General features: G+C 41.1%; 1 protein-coding gene across 1 annotated transcript; it reads right to left on the bottom strand.

Annotated features, from left to right (window-relative positions):
• Positions 1–3,969: 3,969 nt before the first annotated feature.
• Positions 3,970–11,239, bottom strand: GCNT1 (glucosaminyl (N-acetyl) transferase 1). The gene is made up of 3 exons (XM_042826985.1): positions 10,620–11,239; positions 6,774–6,914; positions 3,970–6,364 (listed from the first exon to the last, which is right to left on the bottom strand). The coding sequence occupies exon 3, from the start codon at positions 6,224–6,226 to the stop codon at positions 4,946–4,948; it is 1,281 nt and encodes a 426-aa protein (XP_042682919.1). The 5' UTR covers positions 6,227–6,364; positions 6,774–6,914; positions 10,620–11,239; the 3' UTR covers positions 3,970–4,945.
• Between the last annotated feature and the right edge of the window lie 5,792 nt (positions 11,240–17,031).

Raw genomic sequence — 17,031 nt, 5'->3', positions numbered from 1 at the left:
TTAAAAAGTACTTTGTATCTTATTTTCAACCTAGGTCCCCCTGTGACTTAAGGGATGGGAAGCTGGAGTTAAAAAAAAAAAAAAAATCCCAATGCAGTAAGCCTCAAGTAGGCTCTGTAACTCCATCTGAGCTTCACTTCTCCTTGTACCTGGTTCAGCTGTACCTGAGCTGTGCAGTCTGGATATTATATTTTTATTTTTTCTGAATTCTTCCATTTTGTGTGTTGTAGATTTGTTGTCCAGTTCTTGTGAAGGAGTGGCTATGGGGCCACGAGCACCAAAGAGATAATTAGTTCTGGTCTCAGCACCCCAAAGTAGGTTTGGGGTTTACTATGGTGTAGAAACAAACCTCCCCAGTAGCAATGGGAATTGAATGTGTCAGGATGCAAGGACTGTAAGAACGTGACATTATTTCTAACAAGCATCTCTTTGCTCTGCTCAAGCGCAATGCAGACATGCTGTGCAGGTAGCTTGGGCAGCACTGCCTGGTGCAGAACAGATGAGCTCACTGCCTCCTTTTGGGCTCAGAAGCCCCATGCAGGCAGGGGGGGCAATTGGCCAGCAAGAGCTGGTGTATTGTCAGCAGCAGGTCTGCTGATTTTTGCAGAAGGTACAAACAGGCAAGAATAGTGGCTGGGATTTAACTCCAGGTTAAGGAGTTTACACTCCTTCTTGTGGAGAAGGTATTACAACATCGTCCTGATAATCTAGTGGTTCTAACAGTTTATCAAGGTTTAAGAGCCTGGCACAGGTAGTGATCTAATTACTGTAACCCATTGTTTGAAAAGGTTAAGAGCATTACCTACACAGAGGTGGTGGGCAGTCCTATAGTGTTAGTCTTCCATGCCAAAGAAATGTCACATCAACACTGAGAAGTCTGTCTTTCCAGCACCACTAGTGCAATCCAGATAACCAGTGCCAAAATAAGAACTAACTTACAACCACTGATACTGAGCCACAGCTTTCCATTTCTATCAGACACCAGTCAGTAAAATACAGTAAAAAACTTAGAAGTCATATGGTAACTTCTGCTCCCCACCCAGACATGCAGCAAAGTTGATTGAAAGGAAGGGAGATAAAAGGGATTGCTTCAGGCAAATTAATATCGGTATCATTAGACAGACTGTAATAATTGAACATTTTCTTCTGCTATAATTTCTGAATTACTGCTTATCTTAACAAGAGAAAAAGGCTAAGGTCAGTACCTGATGTTATTACTAATGCATGACTGGATCTCCCAGTAGAACCTGGTTCACAGATCTAAAATAAATTACTTTAAGAAAGAATAATTAGATCAGTGTCTGTCAGAAGGATTTCAAATATCCTGTCTCTTGGAGCATAGTACAGAGATTTTTAAGATAATATCTGCTTCTTGACATGCTGTTCCTAGCTGAATATTTTTCAGTATAATCTTTTTTTTTCTTTTTCTTTTTTCTTTTTTTTTTTTTTTCCTTCACAACATATGCTTGGGGAAAAAAAAAAAATTAAAATACCTCACCTGGACTTCAAGTGTTTGGTTGTGTTCTTAACTTCTTCATGTTAAGCTCTGTTAGCCAAATGAAAAGAAGTTAATTTGAGAAGGAAATTAGCTACTACTAGATTTCTGACATTTTAAGCTGAGAATGGCTGGTATTGCTAATTAGTGGAAAGCCATTCTACGTAATACAGTTTCTAATATTTCAACTGACTGAGGAGATCCTCACTACTACTTGGACTTCAGTGTATTCTATAAGTGACTAAGTAATCCACTACTAATTTTTTAAGATTAAAATAAACTATTATTGGGAAACTGTGAAATATTGCGAGGAAATCTTGAATCATGTTCATTATTTTTATTGTTGCCATTCTGAGCTTGTAGCAGCACTGCATCTAGAGGAAGGGATTATATCCTTATCAGCACAATGCAAGGGACAACCTCTTCTTTCTTTTTCATTTTCTAATGCATATGCATTGCAGTTATATGTTATAGTCCAGGCAGCTATTGTTATTCGTCATGCCACTTAAAAATGCACCAAGTCATGGCAATCTGGTGGTTAATTTGATCGTAACTGCACTGTTCAGCTCAAAGTTTTCCTGTCACCTTCTGATGTGCTAACTAGGCAGCAGTCAGGCAGCCAAACACATCCTTCCTGTCAAACCAAACATAACACAGGAAGGAGGTTTTGGATGAAAGCATAAGTAATTATGTTTCTGGGACAAAATCAGCCTTTGAGCTTGAAAATTTTTGGCTTAGTGACTCCTAGGAATAAGGATACTTGGTTACCACAATTACTTAACTGTATGTGTAAAGCAACAAATTTGCTATTGATGAGGCCACCCAAAATGCTTAGGTAGAAATTTGGGACTGGGGCTTGTTCCATTTTTATGGCTGAACCAGAGCACTACCCCCAGTTCACTAAGCCGTTCTGGAAAAATCAGGAATGGAAAATTGAAAGACACAATAAGAGAATTTGAGAAAGGCATATATTTCTTCAACAACTGTTCATCTGGGTACTCCTTACATCACCTAAAATCTACTAAATCGGAGTTCCCTTCTACAGTTTAGTTTGAGGGTGGTTGTTTTTGTGGTTTACGTTCTCCAGGAGAAAAAAAGAATTCTCTGTACTGCAGAATACATGCTAAACCCTGAGCAGTTCTTGCATTTTTCCTTCTGTATAGAACAGACCACACCATGAGCATACACAGGATCTCTCTTGACTCTGTCCAAATAGTAACGCTTGGAGTACCTAATCAAGTACAATCTTTACCATCTACAGTAGCAGCATTGTTAGAAGATAGGCATTGTATTATACATGTTAGTATATGCAAAACACACTGCAACAAGTGAACAAGCTGATGTCTGGAGGATTTCAAGCAATTAAATACATCCATGCTGTGCTGGGAACTTCACTATCATCTTTTCCATCATTTCTGAACTATGAGCCACAGTGTCATAAAAGCTATTTATACAGTTTGTCTTTAGGTAGAAATTCTTAAAAAAAAAAAAAATGACTTGAAAATGAAATTTCCTGACATTTCCCATGACTGCACAGTGAAGTTCCTCCTTGCTGTAGCTTGTGCAAAGGTGGTGAAGTACTGCTGTCTGTTAAGACCATTCTTGTTTGAAAGCCAAAAGTTGGGGAAGACAATTCGGGTTACCACAGGGTATTTCCCTCCTGTGCTCATCTCCCAGGCCACAATTACATGCACCAGGTAATTATGCACCAAGGGAGCATCTCTGAACTCTTCCTGAACAGCTTTCAGGTGGTTTTAAAGATGGGGTTGAAAAGAAAAGGCCTCATTTAAGATTGAATCTGTAGCGCCCTTAAGAGCTTATATGATCAAAGGGTAAGTTGCTAAGCTGCTCATCGTGTTCGCACCTAAATATTTCCCAGAAGAAACTTCATGACAAACTACGTTTGTGAGAAACTTATACTGCCTTCACAGCAATCCAAGAAACACAAACAACAAAAAGATGCGGTGTCTGCTATGTCACTTGGTAGTGCTAATAATAAATTCCAGGATAAGATAGTATACCTGACAGTAATCATGCATGACGAACTAGAAGTCTATGGAAAGAAATAAGCAATAGTACCATTTCTCATGTTGTCCAGTTCACTGGTTGCTATGCTTCGGTACTGTTTGTAGTACTTGTGCCACATCTCAGTAGCTAAGCCCTGTAGGGAACTAATCTGAAGCTCTTACAGATTTCCTCCTTTCCACTCTACCAACAGAAATAAGTGAAGTAGAAATAAATAAATAAGCAAGCAAACAAAAGAATATGTAACAGCTGCACCAGATAAATTTATATAATCATGGATACATGAATGAATGGATGTGGGAAAGGTAGGACTTGCCTCCGCTGCAGCTTATAGCAAAGATAACATAGCTCTTCATGATTAGAGTTTTTGGCAATGCTTTTTGCAGGAATTTACTTGTAGGAAGAGACAACATCATTCAGAAAAATAACTTTATTTTTTCACACCTAGTGTTAAAGTTGTCTGGAATGCAACTTGAAGTTAACAGAATGTAGAAATCAGCAGTTGAATCAGTAACATTTAGACATTGCTGCAATTCTTTTAAGTTTTTGAGAATGACTTTCTGAATCATTCTAGTTCCAAAAGCAAGGCTCGTGATACAGTAAGTGTAAAATTCCAACTCTTATCAGGCACAAAACTGAAGTTTCCCTGAGAAGATACAACAAGGAACTAATATATAAACTTCTTATCACATTACCAGGGAGGGCTTAAGAGTACAAAAGCAAGATCTTGTTACAAAAATAGAAATACAAGTCCTTAATTTTCTTGCTGAAGATTTCCAGAAGGACTCAAAATTACATATTGCAGAACTGCAGCATTCATATTTAAGTTAAATGATGACCTTTGGCTTTGGTATATCCCCTTTTGTTTAATTTTCAAATCAATTCATTGTTAAGTTCCTGAGATCTTCCAGCACTCAACATGAACTTCATGCAGGCCAGCTGCTGCTTTCCCCTATTTCTCCTCACTTCTCCTTTTCAGCGAGCATTACATTCTTGAGAAAACAAACAAACAAACAAACAACAGCAACAAAAAAGCAAAATACCAGCAACTCAGAAATAATCGTGAACACTTTCCACACGTTCAACAAATAGTTTTACCCAGGAAGCCCAATAATTATACCATAACACATATTGAGATAATAAATATTCAAATTAGTTGAGCTTCCAAACACTACTGTCTGTGATTTTGTATCCAAGTTCCAAGCCCTAGCATGCAACACAAGGCATTCTCATCTTCATCTGAGGCTTCTGTCTTCTTTCCTCCTTGTCAGCACACAAAGAAGGGCCACATTATCACCATACCAATGTAGCGATAATCATCATTCCCATCATCACCACCACCACCATCACCACCAGCGTTGACTGCAAAAATTTACAGCTGTATGTTCTTTGGTCCTGCGTTTCACAACTGGAGCATGCAGCATTTCAGTTGTTTTGCAGATTCAAAGCTTTGTGTCGCAAATATTCTTCCAAACACTTCACCGCAAAAGGATCAACATCAGTATCAAATTTATTAGCAAAGAAGTGGTGGTTTCGCAGCATCCAGTTCAGGTCTCCTACACCAAACACACAGACAGAGCGAACATGAACTCCACTGCATGGTGGGTAGGGTGCACCTTTAGACACATCTCCTTCGAAGTACTGCCACTTGACAAACCTAGCCAGTGCGTTCATATCAGAAACGTCATACTTCTCATTAGAAGAAACAGCGCCTGGGACGTCGGGGATTCTCTGAATCGTTGCCCATAGGTACTCATCAGGACTGTAAGTGTCTTTTGCCCACTCAATAAATTTGAGGATTTTGCTATTTTCTAATACGTATTCTACAAATCTTCTGCTAACTACAAAATAGGCACTACCAGAAAAAATTGGAGTATTGAGAGGCGGTAGTTGTTTGTCTATACCTGTGTTTTTCACTTTACCATCAACAATCTCATAGTGTTTTTTCCACCTTACTTCTTTATAAACAGGCATTTTTTCTGTTTCCAAGCTGTTTTCGCCTTTAAGGGCTTTCAATTTCTCTACTATTTCCTGGTTGGTCTTTATAGGAAAGTCCATGCCACAGAGGTTTATTAGATATTTCCAGTTTGAACTTCTTCTAAAGAGATCTTTCATGCAATTAATATCTGCCTGTACCCTGCTCCATGAAGCATATACAACACTCTCTAACTGGCTGGATATAAAGACATTATCAAAACAGGAGACTATTCCTTTCACAGCTGTAAAAAAAGATTCTGGAGATTTTCTATCAACATGGATACAGTAAAAATTCTGAGGAGCATAGATTGATCTCAGAAGTCTGTCAAGCATCTCTATTTTGTGATAGACCACTATTGAGTAAGCAATTGGAAATTCTGCTTCTTCATTGCTGAGAGGTTCCATAATGTATTTCCTCATCTTGATGAAAGAGGCACAGTCTGTTGTCATGTTAATATAGTCATTGGTAGTTAGTTTGGGACGTTTCTTAAACGACATTGATAAGGTCTCAAGCTTTACCTTTTGAATTTCTTCTACATCACCCTCCAATACCTTGGTGCAGTTAATGTCGCCAATAGGGTCCTCCTTAGTCAGCTCAAGATGTCTTCGATTTAAGAAGTTTGTTTTCTGGTTAACTTTCAAAACCGAAATGATTACTAAAATCAGAGTTAGACCCAAGAAAAGTCTGAATCGTAAGTTGTGGAAAAAACGTAGTTTCCTTTTCAGCATTTCAAATACCAGGTGGCTTTGCAGAACTAAAAAAAATTGCCCTCCACTCTGCTTGTGTGAGCCTCAACAACGTCAGAAAAAACAGTTCATGGTTTTTGGGAACTTGGAGCATTTGTCAAGGAGATGGAAGGAAAAGTCCTAAAATAAAATGAAATATCATAATCACTGCCGTTGCTAAGATTTCTTTAGAAGACAAAGGGATAATAATGGCATTGCTATTAACAGACTGTAAAGAGCAAATATTTCAAATAAAAATATTTTGCTGAAAATGAGAATTTTTTTTTTTTTCAATAAAAGTGGAAAAGAGGGAAAATACAGCTGGTACGTTATTTCCTATCTTTTATCAGCTGTAGCACTAAGGATACAGACAAAAAGTTCTGATAGAGAACAGAAACACGTTTGACTTCATCTGACAAAATTAAGGTCAGTAAGTCAGATTTGTTATTGGCATAGCAAGTACTTGATGTTAATTCATCTTCAGAATTAGACAAGAGCATTTTATATCTAGTTCAGCAGTAACACAGATTGCATCAGAACTTTAACTTACCACTAACTTCCTAGATGCTACTGAATGCTACTGATGATCCTTCTCCTCAGTGGGGAGACAGTCACAGAAGACTTTCAAGACTTTTACATGAGGTGCACTCTCTTCAACATCCTTAATCTTAGAAATGCTATTAGGAAAGAGCTGATGAAAAGAGGAGAAAGAAATTAGTAAAGCAGAGTTCCTCACCTTTGTGAAAGGTGCTGTAGCTGAACTGCTGAAGCACTTTTTCGAGGTAAAAAGGCAGTAGTTACTGCTCATTCTAAAGCTGATTTGTGTTAAGCCCCTGCCTCTCTTAGTACTGCAGTACTGCATTACCATTGTCTAGACACTCTCCATTTTTACTATTCAGCTGTTGCTTTTGATGTTGAAACATACCACAAGGCTGAGTTGCATCAAGATTTATGACTTGCCAATCCTATCTTCACCTTCACTTAGAGACGGTAAGTTATTTTTCTGGTCCTGCTTCTGTTCACACAGTGTTGAAATACTTTCATTCTGTCAGCATCTCTTGAAGGTTGCACTACTGCAATACTGAAGTGTTAAAGGACTAGAATTTTTTTTTTTTCTAAATATCACTTCAAAGACTGCTCAAAGCCAGGAAATTCTTAAACAATTTACACTGCTACACAAACGTCATTTCTGATTACAAATTCATTGTCTGAATAATCCAGTGTAGGTATGAATTTCAAACTAAGCTGTAGTTGCAAAAAACAGTATAACATATAGCAAACATCTTCCAACATTTTAGTCCGCAAGTCAGAGAGTTCACCACATCCCTGAATTGGAGAGACACATAGCTCCTTTCATTTTTATTACTTTCAGTACATTTTTTTGTGCTATGACTTTTTTGTCCAGCTCTAAGAGTAATCGCTTCCCAAAATAATTGATAAGAACATTTGTTTAAGAGTGAACTGTATGTCCTTCACAGCTTTACTATAGGTTCAGCATAAGATCTTTCTTTTTTTTTTCCTCTTTTCCTTATGGTACCTCAGTATTACTTTAGCTTTTAATTCTCGAACTATGGATCTCAATTTGATTTTAACTCAAAATGTATGTGTAAAAATTTGAGATCCGATATTACGAAGATTTTTGACAGCAATGATGCCACTGGGATGCACTATGTTTTGGGTCCACTGTTGTGCCCACTCTGCAAACTGACTGGGGGAATAAATCCAGGTGGAGAAGGTGGCTGGAGGGTGATCTCACTGCACAAATGTATAGCACAGCAGTAGGGATCAGCAAAATTTTCAGGCAGTACTATAACCAGAAAGGCAGATGTTTGTTCCAAGTCTGTCTTAGGTGCGTACTGATGTCAGGCTGGAAGAACTAAAATTTAAACTCTTAATGTAAGCAGCTAAGTAAACGTGTGTACAATTGCAGATGAAATTGTGCAGTGGTACTGTCTAAGCAATTGGTCTCACACTTTGAATTTTAATTAAACAAAAACAAGCAAAAAAAAAAACCAACTGGCTGTGGGGAGGAATTCCACAATTACCACATTTAAATTGTGATCTAGCATCAGGCAGTTTAGAGTAACTTTTAACGTGCCTTATAACCTACTACATACTTGTTTCCTTGACATTCTTCCAGTTCTGACTGGTAGATCTGATCTAACAAAAATAATATTCATAACAAATGAAATTAATAAAGGAAGGAGACCAACTATGCCGTTGTCTTCATAATCTCTATCAAGTATGTATTTCCTTAAGGTGAAGCTAGTAATATTGGTTAGCCTTAAACTACTGTTCTACGCTTACCAAGTTATAAAAATGCCTCATTTTTAACTGTGAATTTTCAGCTGTCAGAAGCTGGAATTTGTTTCTTTAGAATGAGAGTTAGTGTTGCTACTTTACTGTATTCTCAGTGTACGAAGTAACATGAGCATTATCAAGTAACATGGCCTATATGGTTTGCCCCTCCTCCCCAGTTCTACACGATGCAGGGAGCCAGAGCCTTAACTGAAACCTACCATTGTGGTCTCCACCTCCTAAGAACTTCTGAAGAATAAAGCTTACTATGAAAAGCTCCTTACACAACTGAATACAAGGTAAATAACCTGTTTCAGAATGGTCATCTATACCAAACTGGATGCAATTCCTCAGTTGTTTTGAGCTCAAAATAATGGAAATCTGCATTTCTTTTACACCAGAGAGAGAGATCTGTAAATGTTTACAGGTTAACAGAGCTCTTATTTTTAGGTGGAGTTTTTCCCCTACAGTCAAATTTCTCTCACAGACACACTGCTGCCACAGAACAGACTTAACAATAAACTTTTTTTTTTGTTTATGCTTGCAATTCCTCACTAAATAGTACTAAACTCTGGCATATTCTTTGTAAATACTGACCTTTACAGGGCTAGGAAAGATTTGTGACCTGTCACCTAATTTATCACCTAAATCTATTTTAGAATTTTTTTGTTGTTGTTTTGTTTTTCTGTTTTAGAAAGATTCACAAGCCTAGAATACTCCCTAAACTGGTTTCAAACTACATTTGACAAATGTTTACCACCTTCTTCACTTCTCTGGACAGCTTTACTCTGCACAGTAAAGAACACGTTGCCAGAGACACAACTTTGCACTGGAAAGAGCAGGAGGTTCACAAAGCCACATATAAAAGGCTTCACACTGAAGCTTTGGGTGTGCTCTCACCCAGGATTTAGTCTCTCTTATGGACTTGACCCACTTCAATCTTCTACATTTACTCCTCATTAGAGATCGCGTTTTTGATGTAGGCAGTCATTCGAAACAGAAAATTACAACAGTTGCTAGTGCTGGAGGAGTTGGTAGAAAGGTGCGGTTAGCTGCCTGCATCACTTCTTCCTGCCAAAGTTATCTTCAGAGCCACAAAGAGAGAGTAGAATATGACTAAACAGAATGCACCAGGTATTTACAGCTTGATATTTAGTACAGACTATTGGACATTTACACAGGCATTTGGGAAGAGAGATTACTGTGCTTAGTTTTGGTCTTCTCTTCTGACACCTGTTCTGCGAGGGCACATAGCTTGGATCAGCTGCATCTGCTCATCTGTGAAACAAGTACTCGTTCCCTGCCAGTCTGGGAGATATTTTGGGAAGAGTAAGTCTAGATCACATTTTTATATTACTGTAAAGGTGCTACCGTAAAAAAAATCTGGCTTTGCCAGTGATGTGTTTACCTGGTTACTATATAACTGCTAAGACAACCAGCATTACTGACTGAAACAAGTCAGAAAGAGACTGCATGGGTGTTTGTGCAAGTGAAAAGAACTGGGAATAACCCTCACTAAGGAAAGGCTGCAGCCACAGACAGGAGGGAACAGCGCTCTTTTAGCCCTACTCAGCAAGTGATTTCAGATAAGTATATCTTCACCCATCCTTAAAAGCAAACATAAAATCCAACAAGAAATGTAAGTCTTCAATAATAAAAAAAACCACCAACCCCACCCTTTCCCCTACATCTCAAGAACCAACCTAACCACCCTTAACAAGATTACAGCTCAGCTCTGAGGGACAACAGAAGCTCATTTGGACATTTTATGCAGACTGTTGGCTTGGATCTGCAGCAGGTAATGGCAGAACTGCTAGTATGACCATAGTACCCGCACTGTGTGGCAGCACTTGTGCAAGGGGCATTTTGTGGTGGTAAAGAGCACCGTGATGTTACATCAGCCCTGCCAGCAGCCCCGGAGAAGCCAAGTGTGAGTCTAGCAACAGCGATCCCAGCCCTTTGCTGCCAGCACAAAAGACCCCTTTGGCTGTGGTCTCACAATGGGAATCGTCTGACATAAACTGCTTCTGGAGTAAGGAGCAGTTCCCTTCCTGCCTTTACTATACGGGCCACCCACACCCAGCAGCTCCTCACTCACCTTGATGTACGAGCAAGTTTCAGCTGCCTACTGGTGGGGCCCAACGATCTCGATAGCCCAGCCTGCCCCCACTTCAGGAGAACATCAATGCAGGGAGGAATGAAGAAGAACCACACCTCAGCTGCACACCTGATGAAGTAACAAGTTTACTGTGAAACTGCATCCTTAAAAAGGGGGGAGGGAGTTAAGGAGGAGCAAAGACAACACAAGAGTACACAAGACCTGGACAAGGGTGTTTGGAAAAGCCCCCCTTAACAACAGGGTTTCAGAGATCTATATGATCACAACACCTGCAAACTCAGTCTCCTGGTTTGGCCTCGGGCTTCCATGTTTGGACTGATAATAAGACTGAGAGTAGGAGGCTTGTCTTTCCCTAAACTAGGTTAAAAGCAAGAGCTGCCTCTAATCACATTAGGCTGGTATCACCCTTGGGGAGTATTCATTTTGCCCAATTACTGTCCTCAGGCTCCTATCTTCATCATTTTTCTAACAGCAGTTACACACATTTACTACTCCGGAAAACAAGCAAAATGTAGGTCCACACAAGGGCACCATTCTGCTTCCCCCTCAAGGGAGTGTAAGAGTGTGTGTGACTTTGTTAAGCACTGCATTGCTAAGCCTTGCTGCTGACCAACGACACAGCACACAGATTGCCAGTTCTCCTGCATCACACACAGGGCCTCCCTCTCCACAACCAGTTTAATAAGGCTTAGAAAAGAAAGTGAAACCATATGCTAACTATATATATTTTTTGTATTTAAGATATTAATACATATTTTTATGCTTATAATTATTACTGTTTTTTGGATTTTAAAAAAAGCAAGTAGGATTTGCTATGGAATGGTATACAGACCCTTCCCTTGATGACAGGATTTGGTGGCACAGGGACAAAGAATTAAATGGCTTGTGACTTTGGCACTTCAGCCTTTGCTTACAGCAGTAGAGAAACTGTTGAAGCAAGATGCTAAACATCAACTAAGCAGTGAAACAGAAGGCTCCAAAACACACTGTGAGCCAGTACCAGCACCAGAAGCTCAGGAAGGGTCTAAGGAGAGGGTAAGATTTTAGTTTGGGGCACTTGAAGTGTGACAGGAAGGAGCTAAGATTTGGGTAGCACCACAGACCAAAATCAGCTACACGTAGGGCACACAAGACCTCGCTGGTGTTATGCATTCATCCATAAGGCCTTAGTGCCTGTCACTGCTTTCCCAGGCCACTGAGCTAGGATGTACCTCACTGCCCCTCTCCACTTCCCCTGTTTTCCTTCCTCTAAAAACAGCCAGAGGAAGCAGACATGAGTGCTTCCCCACCTGTAGTTGCTTCAGTGACATAAATTCAGTTGTTCCTGGCACACAGCTCTTTAGAGATCTCAGAAGCACAAACATGACACGTGCCTCTAGTTTATGTCCACAGATAGGTTAGCTTTCCATCCAAGCTTTACTTCAGGTGCTTGAAATCTTTCTGGCAGCTTCACTACAATCTTAAGTGCAGTCATAACAGTCTGGAGTTCTTATTTTTGTGGAAACCTATTGAAGTAAGCTGAGTGGAAAATGTAGTGCTGAGTACACCCATTTCTTAAGTGGTGGTTGGGATGGGCCACAAAACTAGTAATGCTTTTGATGGGTGGGGAAGTCAGGGGCAGAACTGACTAATTTTTTCCTTTTTTTGCTTCAGTGGGAGGGGAAGGAGATACAAAGAGAAGTGAGTTGCCCATTGGAACAGTATGGAAGCAGTGTCATCCAGCCCTTCACTTCTCCCCCTCAAGCTCCATCCAAGGTGGAGCACAATGATGATGGTTGGAAAAGACCTCAAAGGTCAGTCCAACAGAAACTATGCAACTAGTCCGTGACACTTCAGCAGAAGGTTCTCCCCTGGGCATGGACTTACTGAAAAGCCCTTGAGTTTTCACAGGGCATACCATCCATACCAAAGTATGCATGCCCTGCAAGCTGTTTTTCACAATTAACCTGCTTCCATTCAGACTCAGCTATGCAGAGCACTTGCTCTGAGGAGGAAGTGATTTTTAAAACAATAAGCAGCTTGCATGAACACCAACATGCACAAGCACAAAGACAGACTGTGTACATGTGGGGTTATTGGAAGAGATGTGCTACACACAGTGGAGACACAGTTTACTCAGAGTTTCCATGGTATCAAGCAATGCAACCTTAAATGCAGATATGCCCTTAAATTGAATGAACAGTCACGTTTGTTCCATTAGTTGTCAGTCTTATGGGCACTGGTCAGAAGCAGAGTGTTTGGGCCACTGTCAGACTGTGGGATAAGACCTGAAATCTGGAAGTCATGCCCAGAGAGCAGTGCGGATGCATGTGGGTACAGAGTCTGCTCATTAACAACACTCCACAAAACCAGGACTTTTTTTTCCAGAGATACTTGTAAGAAAAACAAAACAAAACAAAACCATTTCTTTTATTTAGAAAAAAACCTAGTGTTTTTTAGCTTAGAAGGCAGCTTTACAGACATTGCTACACCTACCTAGACACAGAATACTGAGAGTAAATAGAAGCAGAGAACTGCTTCCCAGGAAAATAAAATAATTTGAAAAAAGAAAAATAGTGAAAATAAATTCAAAACCACAGTTACTTTGAGATTTTATGTTCAAATGTCAGGCACCTGGCACTGTAAAAATGTCCCCTTAAAATAAACAGAAAACAGTAAGACCCACACAAATAGACACTTAGTGTGTGAAATGGTGTAGAAAAAATGTAATTTTTGGTAAGCTTTCTATTAATCTCTTGTCATGTACATCTTGTCCAGAACTGAGTTCTAAGTCTGATTCCCATATGTGTTCACCGAGTAGAACTAAACAAAGGAAAGCCACTATCACAAAGACTTTTAGTGAGTTTAAGACTGTTAACACTGGAGACAAAAATATGTTTTACCTCAAGGTAGCTGACATGGTACACTCACAAATCTCAACAAAAAACCATCAAAAATTTTTTAAAGTAATATTGCCCAGTTTAACACACTGTGGAACTGTGTTGTGCTCTGCGCTGGCTGCCTTGAAGTGAATTGCATAGGTATATATTTTTCCATTTTTCACCTTGAAGCAGGAGCTATAATTTTACCAGCAGCTGAGCAGGTCTGCAGTCCTTGTGCCCAACTACAGTGCCTGCTAATGGCTGCCTTGTGAAAATGCTGCATTTCAGGATGGAGCAAACTGGCAGATGCAGTTACTGGGAAGGCATTACTACCTGTCAAACCTAGCCTGAACCTGAAAGGGGAGGGAAGAAGTTATCAAACTTCTGAGTACTTTCATCCTTCCTCAAAAACACCTCAAAATATAATTCAAAGGAGATTTCAGCTCTGTTCCAAAGGCACTATAGGCATGCCTACAGTTAAATTTCACTAGCGGCACCAGAAACAACAGTGTCCCTTGATAATAAGAGATCTCTGATAGTTACAGCACTAATATGGATCAGCATCACGCTCTGGTACACAGGTTTAACTCTATTGTGCAAGTCAACGAAATAGCATTTCCTGCTTTTAGTCCACAACTATAAAAGCACTACATGCTTTTTCTTCCCCCACTGTTCACTTCAGGTGAGATGAGTTTAATCTGACCTGAACGAACTCTACACAAGAACACAGATAAAGAGTGCAATTCTTTTTTGTCAAAGACCAGATACTGGTCTTTGGACCAGACAGTAGACTCCATTGCAAGAATATACAAAAAGATAAAAACACAACAAACTATATTTTACAACGCTTTCTCAGGAAGTTCTGAACAAATTTAAGTGGAGAAATTACTACTTTGTGTTGGGCTTCAAAGAAAAGCCAGGAGACTATTATCAGCAAAACAGAAATAAATCTCGTCATAAAACTAGTAGCAGCTTCTCCATGACAGCAAAAGACAGAGAGCAGAATTTTGCTCGGCAAATTGTTATATTTTCAGCAGAGCAGACTGTGGATCTTTACCATATATATTCTCCTGTGCATTTCACTGAAGTTTAGAAAAAGAGTACAGACTTGGCAAAGGTATTCACATTTTTTAAGAAAGTTTTGGCTCTTATAGCTTCAGGAAAGAAGTACTGCCCCAGACAATTCAGATTCATATGGAAGAGATTAATGCAGCTTACTGATGTTTACTGTAGGCAGAGTTGTAAATCACAGGGAGGATCAAAAGAGTATTATTTTCCAATGTATATACCTACAGTGTACCACTGTAACTGAGCTCCTAGCTGAGCTCCTAATATTGCATTATTTTTCTCAACAATTTTCAAGTTGAAGTCGAAAGACTGAAATGTTAGACTCCTCTTATTCTGACTCCCGAGGGCTGTCATCTGCCAGCTCTGAGGTCACCTACATCATAATCCGTGAAATAAGAAATTTAAAAATTCAGGCTCCGAAATGGCAATTCCTTGCTGCTGCCACTCCTCTTTCCCACAAAGAAGTCTACTTTTCTGAGCAGCACTGAAAGGGGCAAAATGCCAGACTCAACTGAGCCTCCTGTCAGACTTCTAAGCTCTCCCACCCAAAGTGGATCACAGAAAACTATTTACAACCTTCTAAACAGATTTGCTGTTCTGAAATAAATAAATAAATCATGTTTCTTCAGAGTTTTCCTAGTTTCAGCAAATTAAGAAAAACCACATCTTAGGACTGCAACTCAAGAGCATGAGATGTGCCCTGTCCCCGGGAACAGATTTGATGCCAACCCAGCACTCCAAGGCCAGCAGCCTGGTTTGGGTTGCTCTGCATCCAATGGTGGGGCCAGCCTTGCATGCAATGCCAGGGGAAAAGGCAGAGGGGGGACGACAGAAACACTGAAAGAGGAAAAAAAAAATAAAGGCAGAAATGAAAGAAAATAACAGAGATGAGCAGAGGAGTCCAAAAAGAAGAGAGAAAGAAAGCAAGAAAGAGAAAGGAAGAAGTTAATGAAATAACGAGAAAAAAATGAGGGGAAGAAAGGAGAGAGGAGCACAATGATGAGGAGTGCACACAGCAGCTGCGCCTCTCCTTGCCCTCTAGAGCCGCACCTGCCCGGTTATCCCCAGACATCTCGGGGCTGCGAGCAGCGCCCTGGGACCGCCGGTTTCCTCCGCTCGCCCCGCGCCGCCGCCGCCCTCCCGCTCACCCACCTGCGCTGCTGCCGCCGCGCTCCAGGCGCGGCTCCGTGTCGTCCGTGCGCGGCGGCCCGACGGCGGTCCCGCAGCCCTGCGCTTGCCCAGCGGCCAGCAGCGGCCAGCAGCGGCCGGCAGCGCCGTGCCGCCCCGCACCGCCCCCTGCAACACCTCCCCTCACAACCGCTCGGCACGGCTCTCCATGACGCCCGTCCGCCCGCCCGCCCCCTGGCTGGCTCTCCCCGACGGTTCCGAGCTGCCCCCTCGCAGCGGATTTTGTACTTTTTAGGCCGGGCTTCCCCTGCCCGTGTCGGCTCCACATTAGGAGTCTGCCGTCCGGTCGCACCAGTAATGGCCTGCCGCTCCGGGGTCTGCGCTGGGTGCGGCTGCCGGCCACGTCCTGCCGTGCTGAGCAGGGCTCGGTCGGGACAGCCGGGGCGGCGACGAGATCAGCGGGAGCGCGGTGCAGAGAGGGGAGTGGGGCTGGGATAGAAGGAGACCCGCCTGGCTGGGGTAGCCAGTTCCAAAACTGCAGCAAGCGTGTCTTGTCTAGACACGCTGTGTCTAGAGCAAGGAAAACTTGGATTAGTTTGTGCAGTCAGATGTCTGCCTGAAGATAAATGTATTTAACAGGGTTTGGAGAGCTGTGAAATATGAAGGTTGATTTCAGATTAAACTTCTTAATGCATCATAAGCCATGCAAGGACTTCTTAATAAGAAAACAGGAAATTCAGTTACTTCTTCCCTACTAAAAAAAAAAAAACAAACCCAAAGGCTGCATCCTGCAGCAGCTCACAGTGCAGTACTAAAGAATCCTAGGAATCTCTACAGATCAGCATTACCTGCAGAGCTCTGAGGCCTGGCAGATCGAGGCATGCCTGAAAGGTCTCTTTTGTCACATCTGCGCTGTAAGCAGGGTCAACTAACCAGAAACTGAGATTTGATTTCCAAGTTGGCACTAGGAAACAGCAACAGGTGAAGAGAAAATTGTTGCTGCAGATGGTCGGAGAGGTCAGAGGCCTGGGAACATGCTGCAAGGCCTAAAATCTGCCTCTTCGTCTTCTCAAAAATTTTTTTGTTGTGTTTGTGCCACCTGGGTTGAGAAGTTGTGTGTAACTATGTGCTGATTTGGCAGTTCTTCCCTTCTCCTGACAGATGGGGAAAAAAGGTTACCCTTCTAGTGTGTCTGTAATTGATGGACTTCTGATGGAGGGCAATGTTTAAAGGTCTTGTCTCAAGAAACCCAGTGGTGACAGAGATTCCCAAGGAAGTGAGAAATCTGGAGGTAAGGAGACAAGAGTCTTTTTTTTTTTTTTTTTTTTTTTTTT

This window comes from Centrocercus urophasianus, unplaced genomic scaffold (assembly GCF_019232065.1).
Source record: "Centrocercus urophasianus isolate 14NV4802_14NV808 unplaced genomic scaffold, USGS_Curo_1.0 seq_27, whole genome shotgun sequence".
Classification (NCBI taxonomy): Eukaryota; Metazoa; Chordata; class Aves; order Galliformes; family Phasianidae; genus Centrocercus; species Centrocercus urophasianus.
This window is presented reverse-complemented; position numbering and strand designations above follow the sequence as displayed.

Excerpts from the sequence above, each read along its gene's own strand:
- GCNT1 (XM_042826985.1), bottom strand. The coding sequence starts at position 6,226 with ATGCTGAAAAGGAAACTACGTTTTTTCCACAACTTACGATTCAGACTT.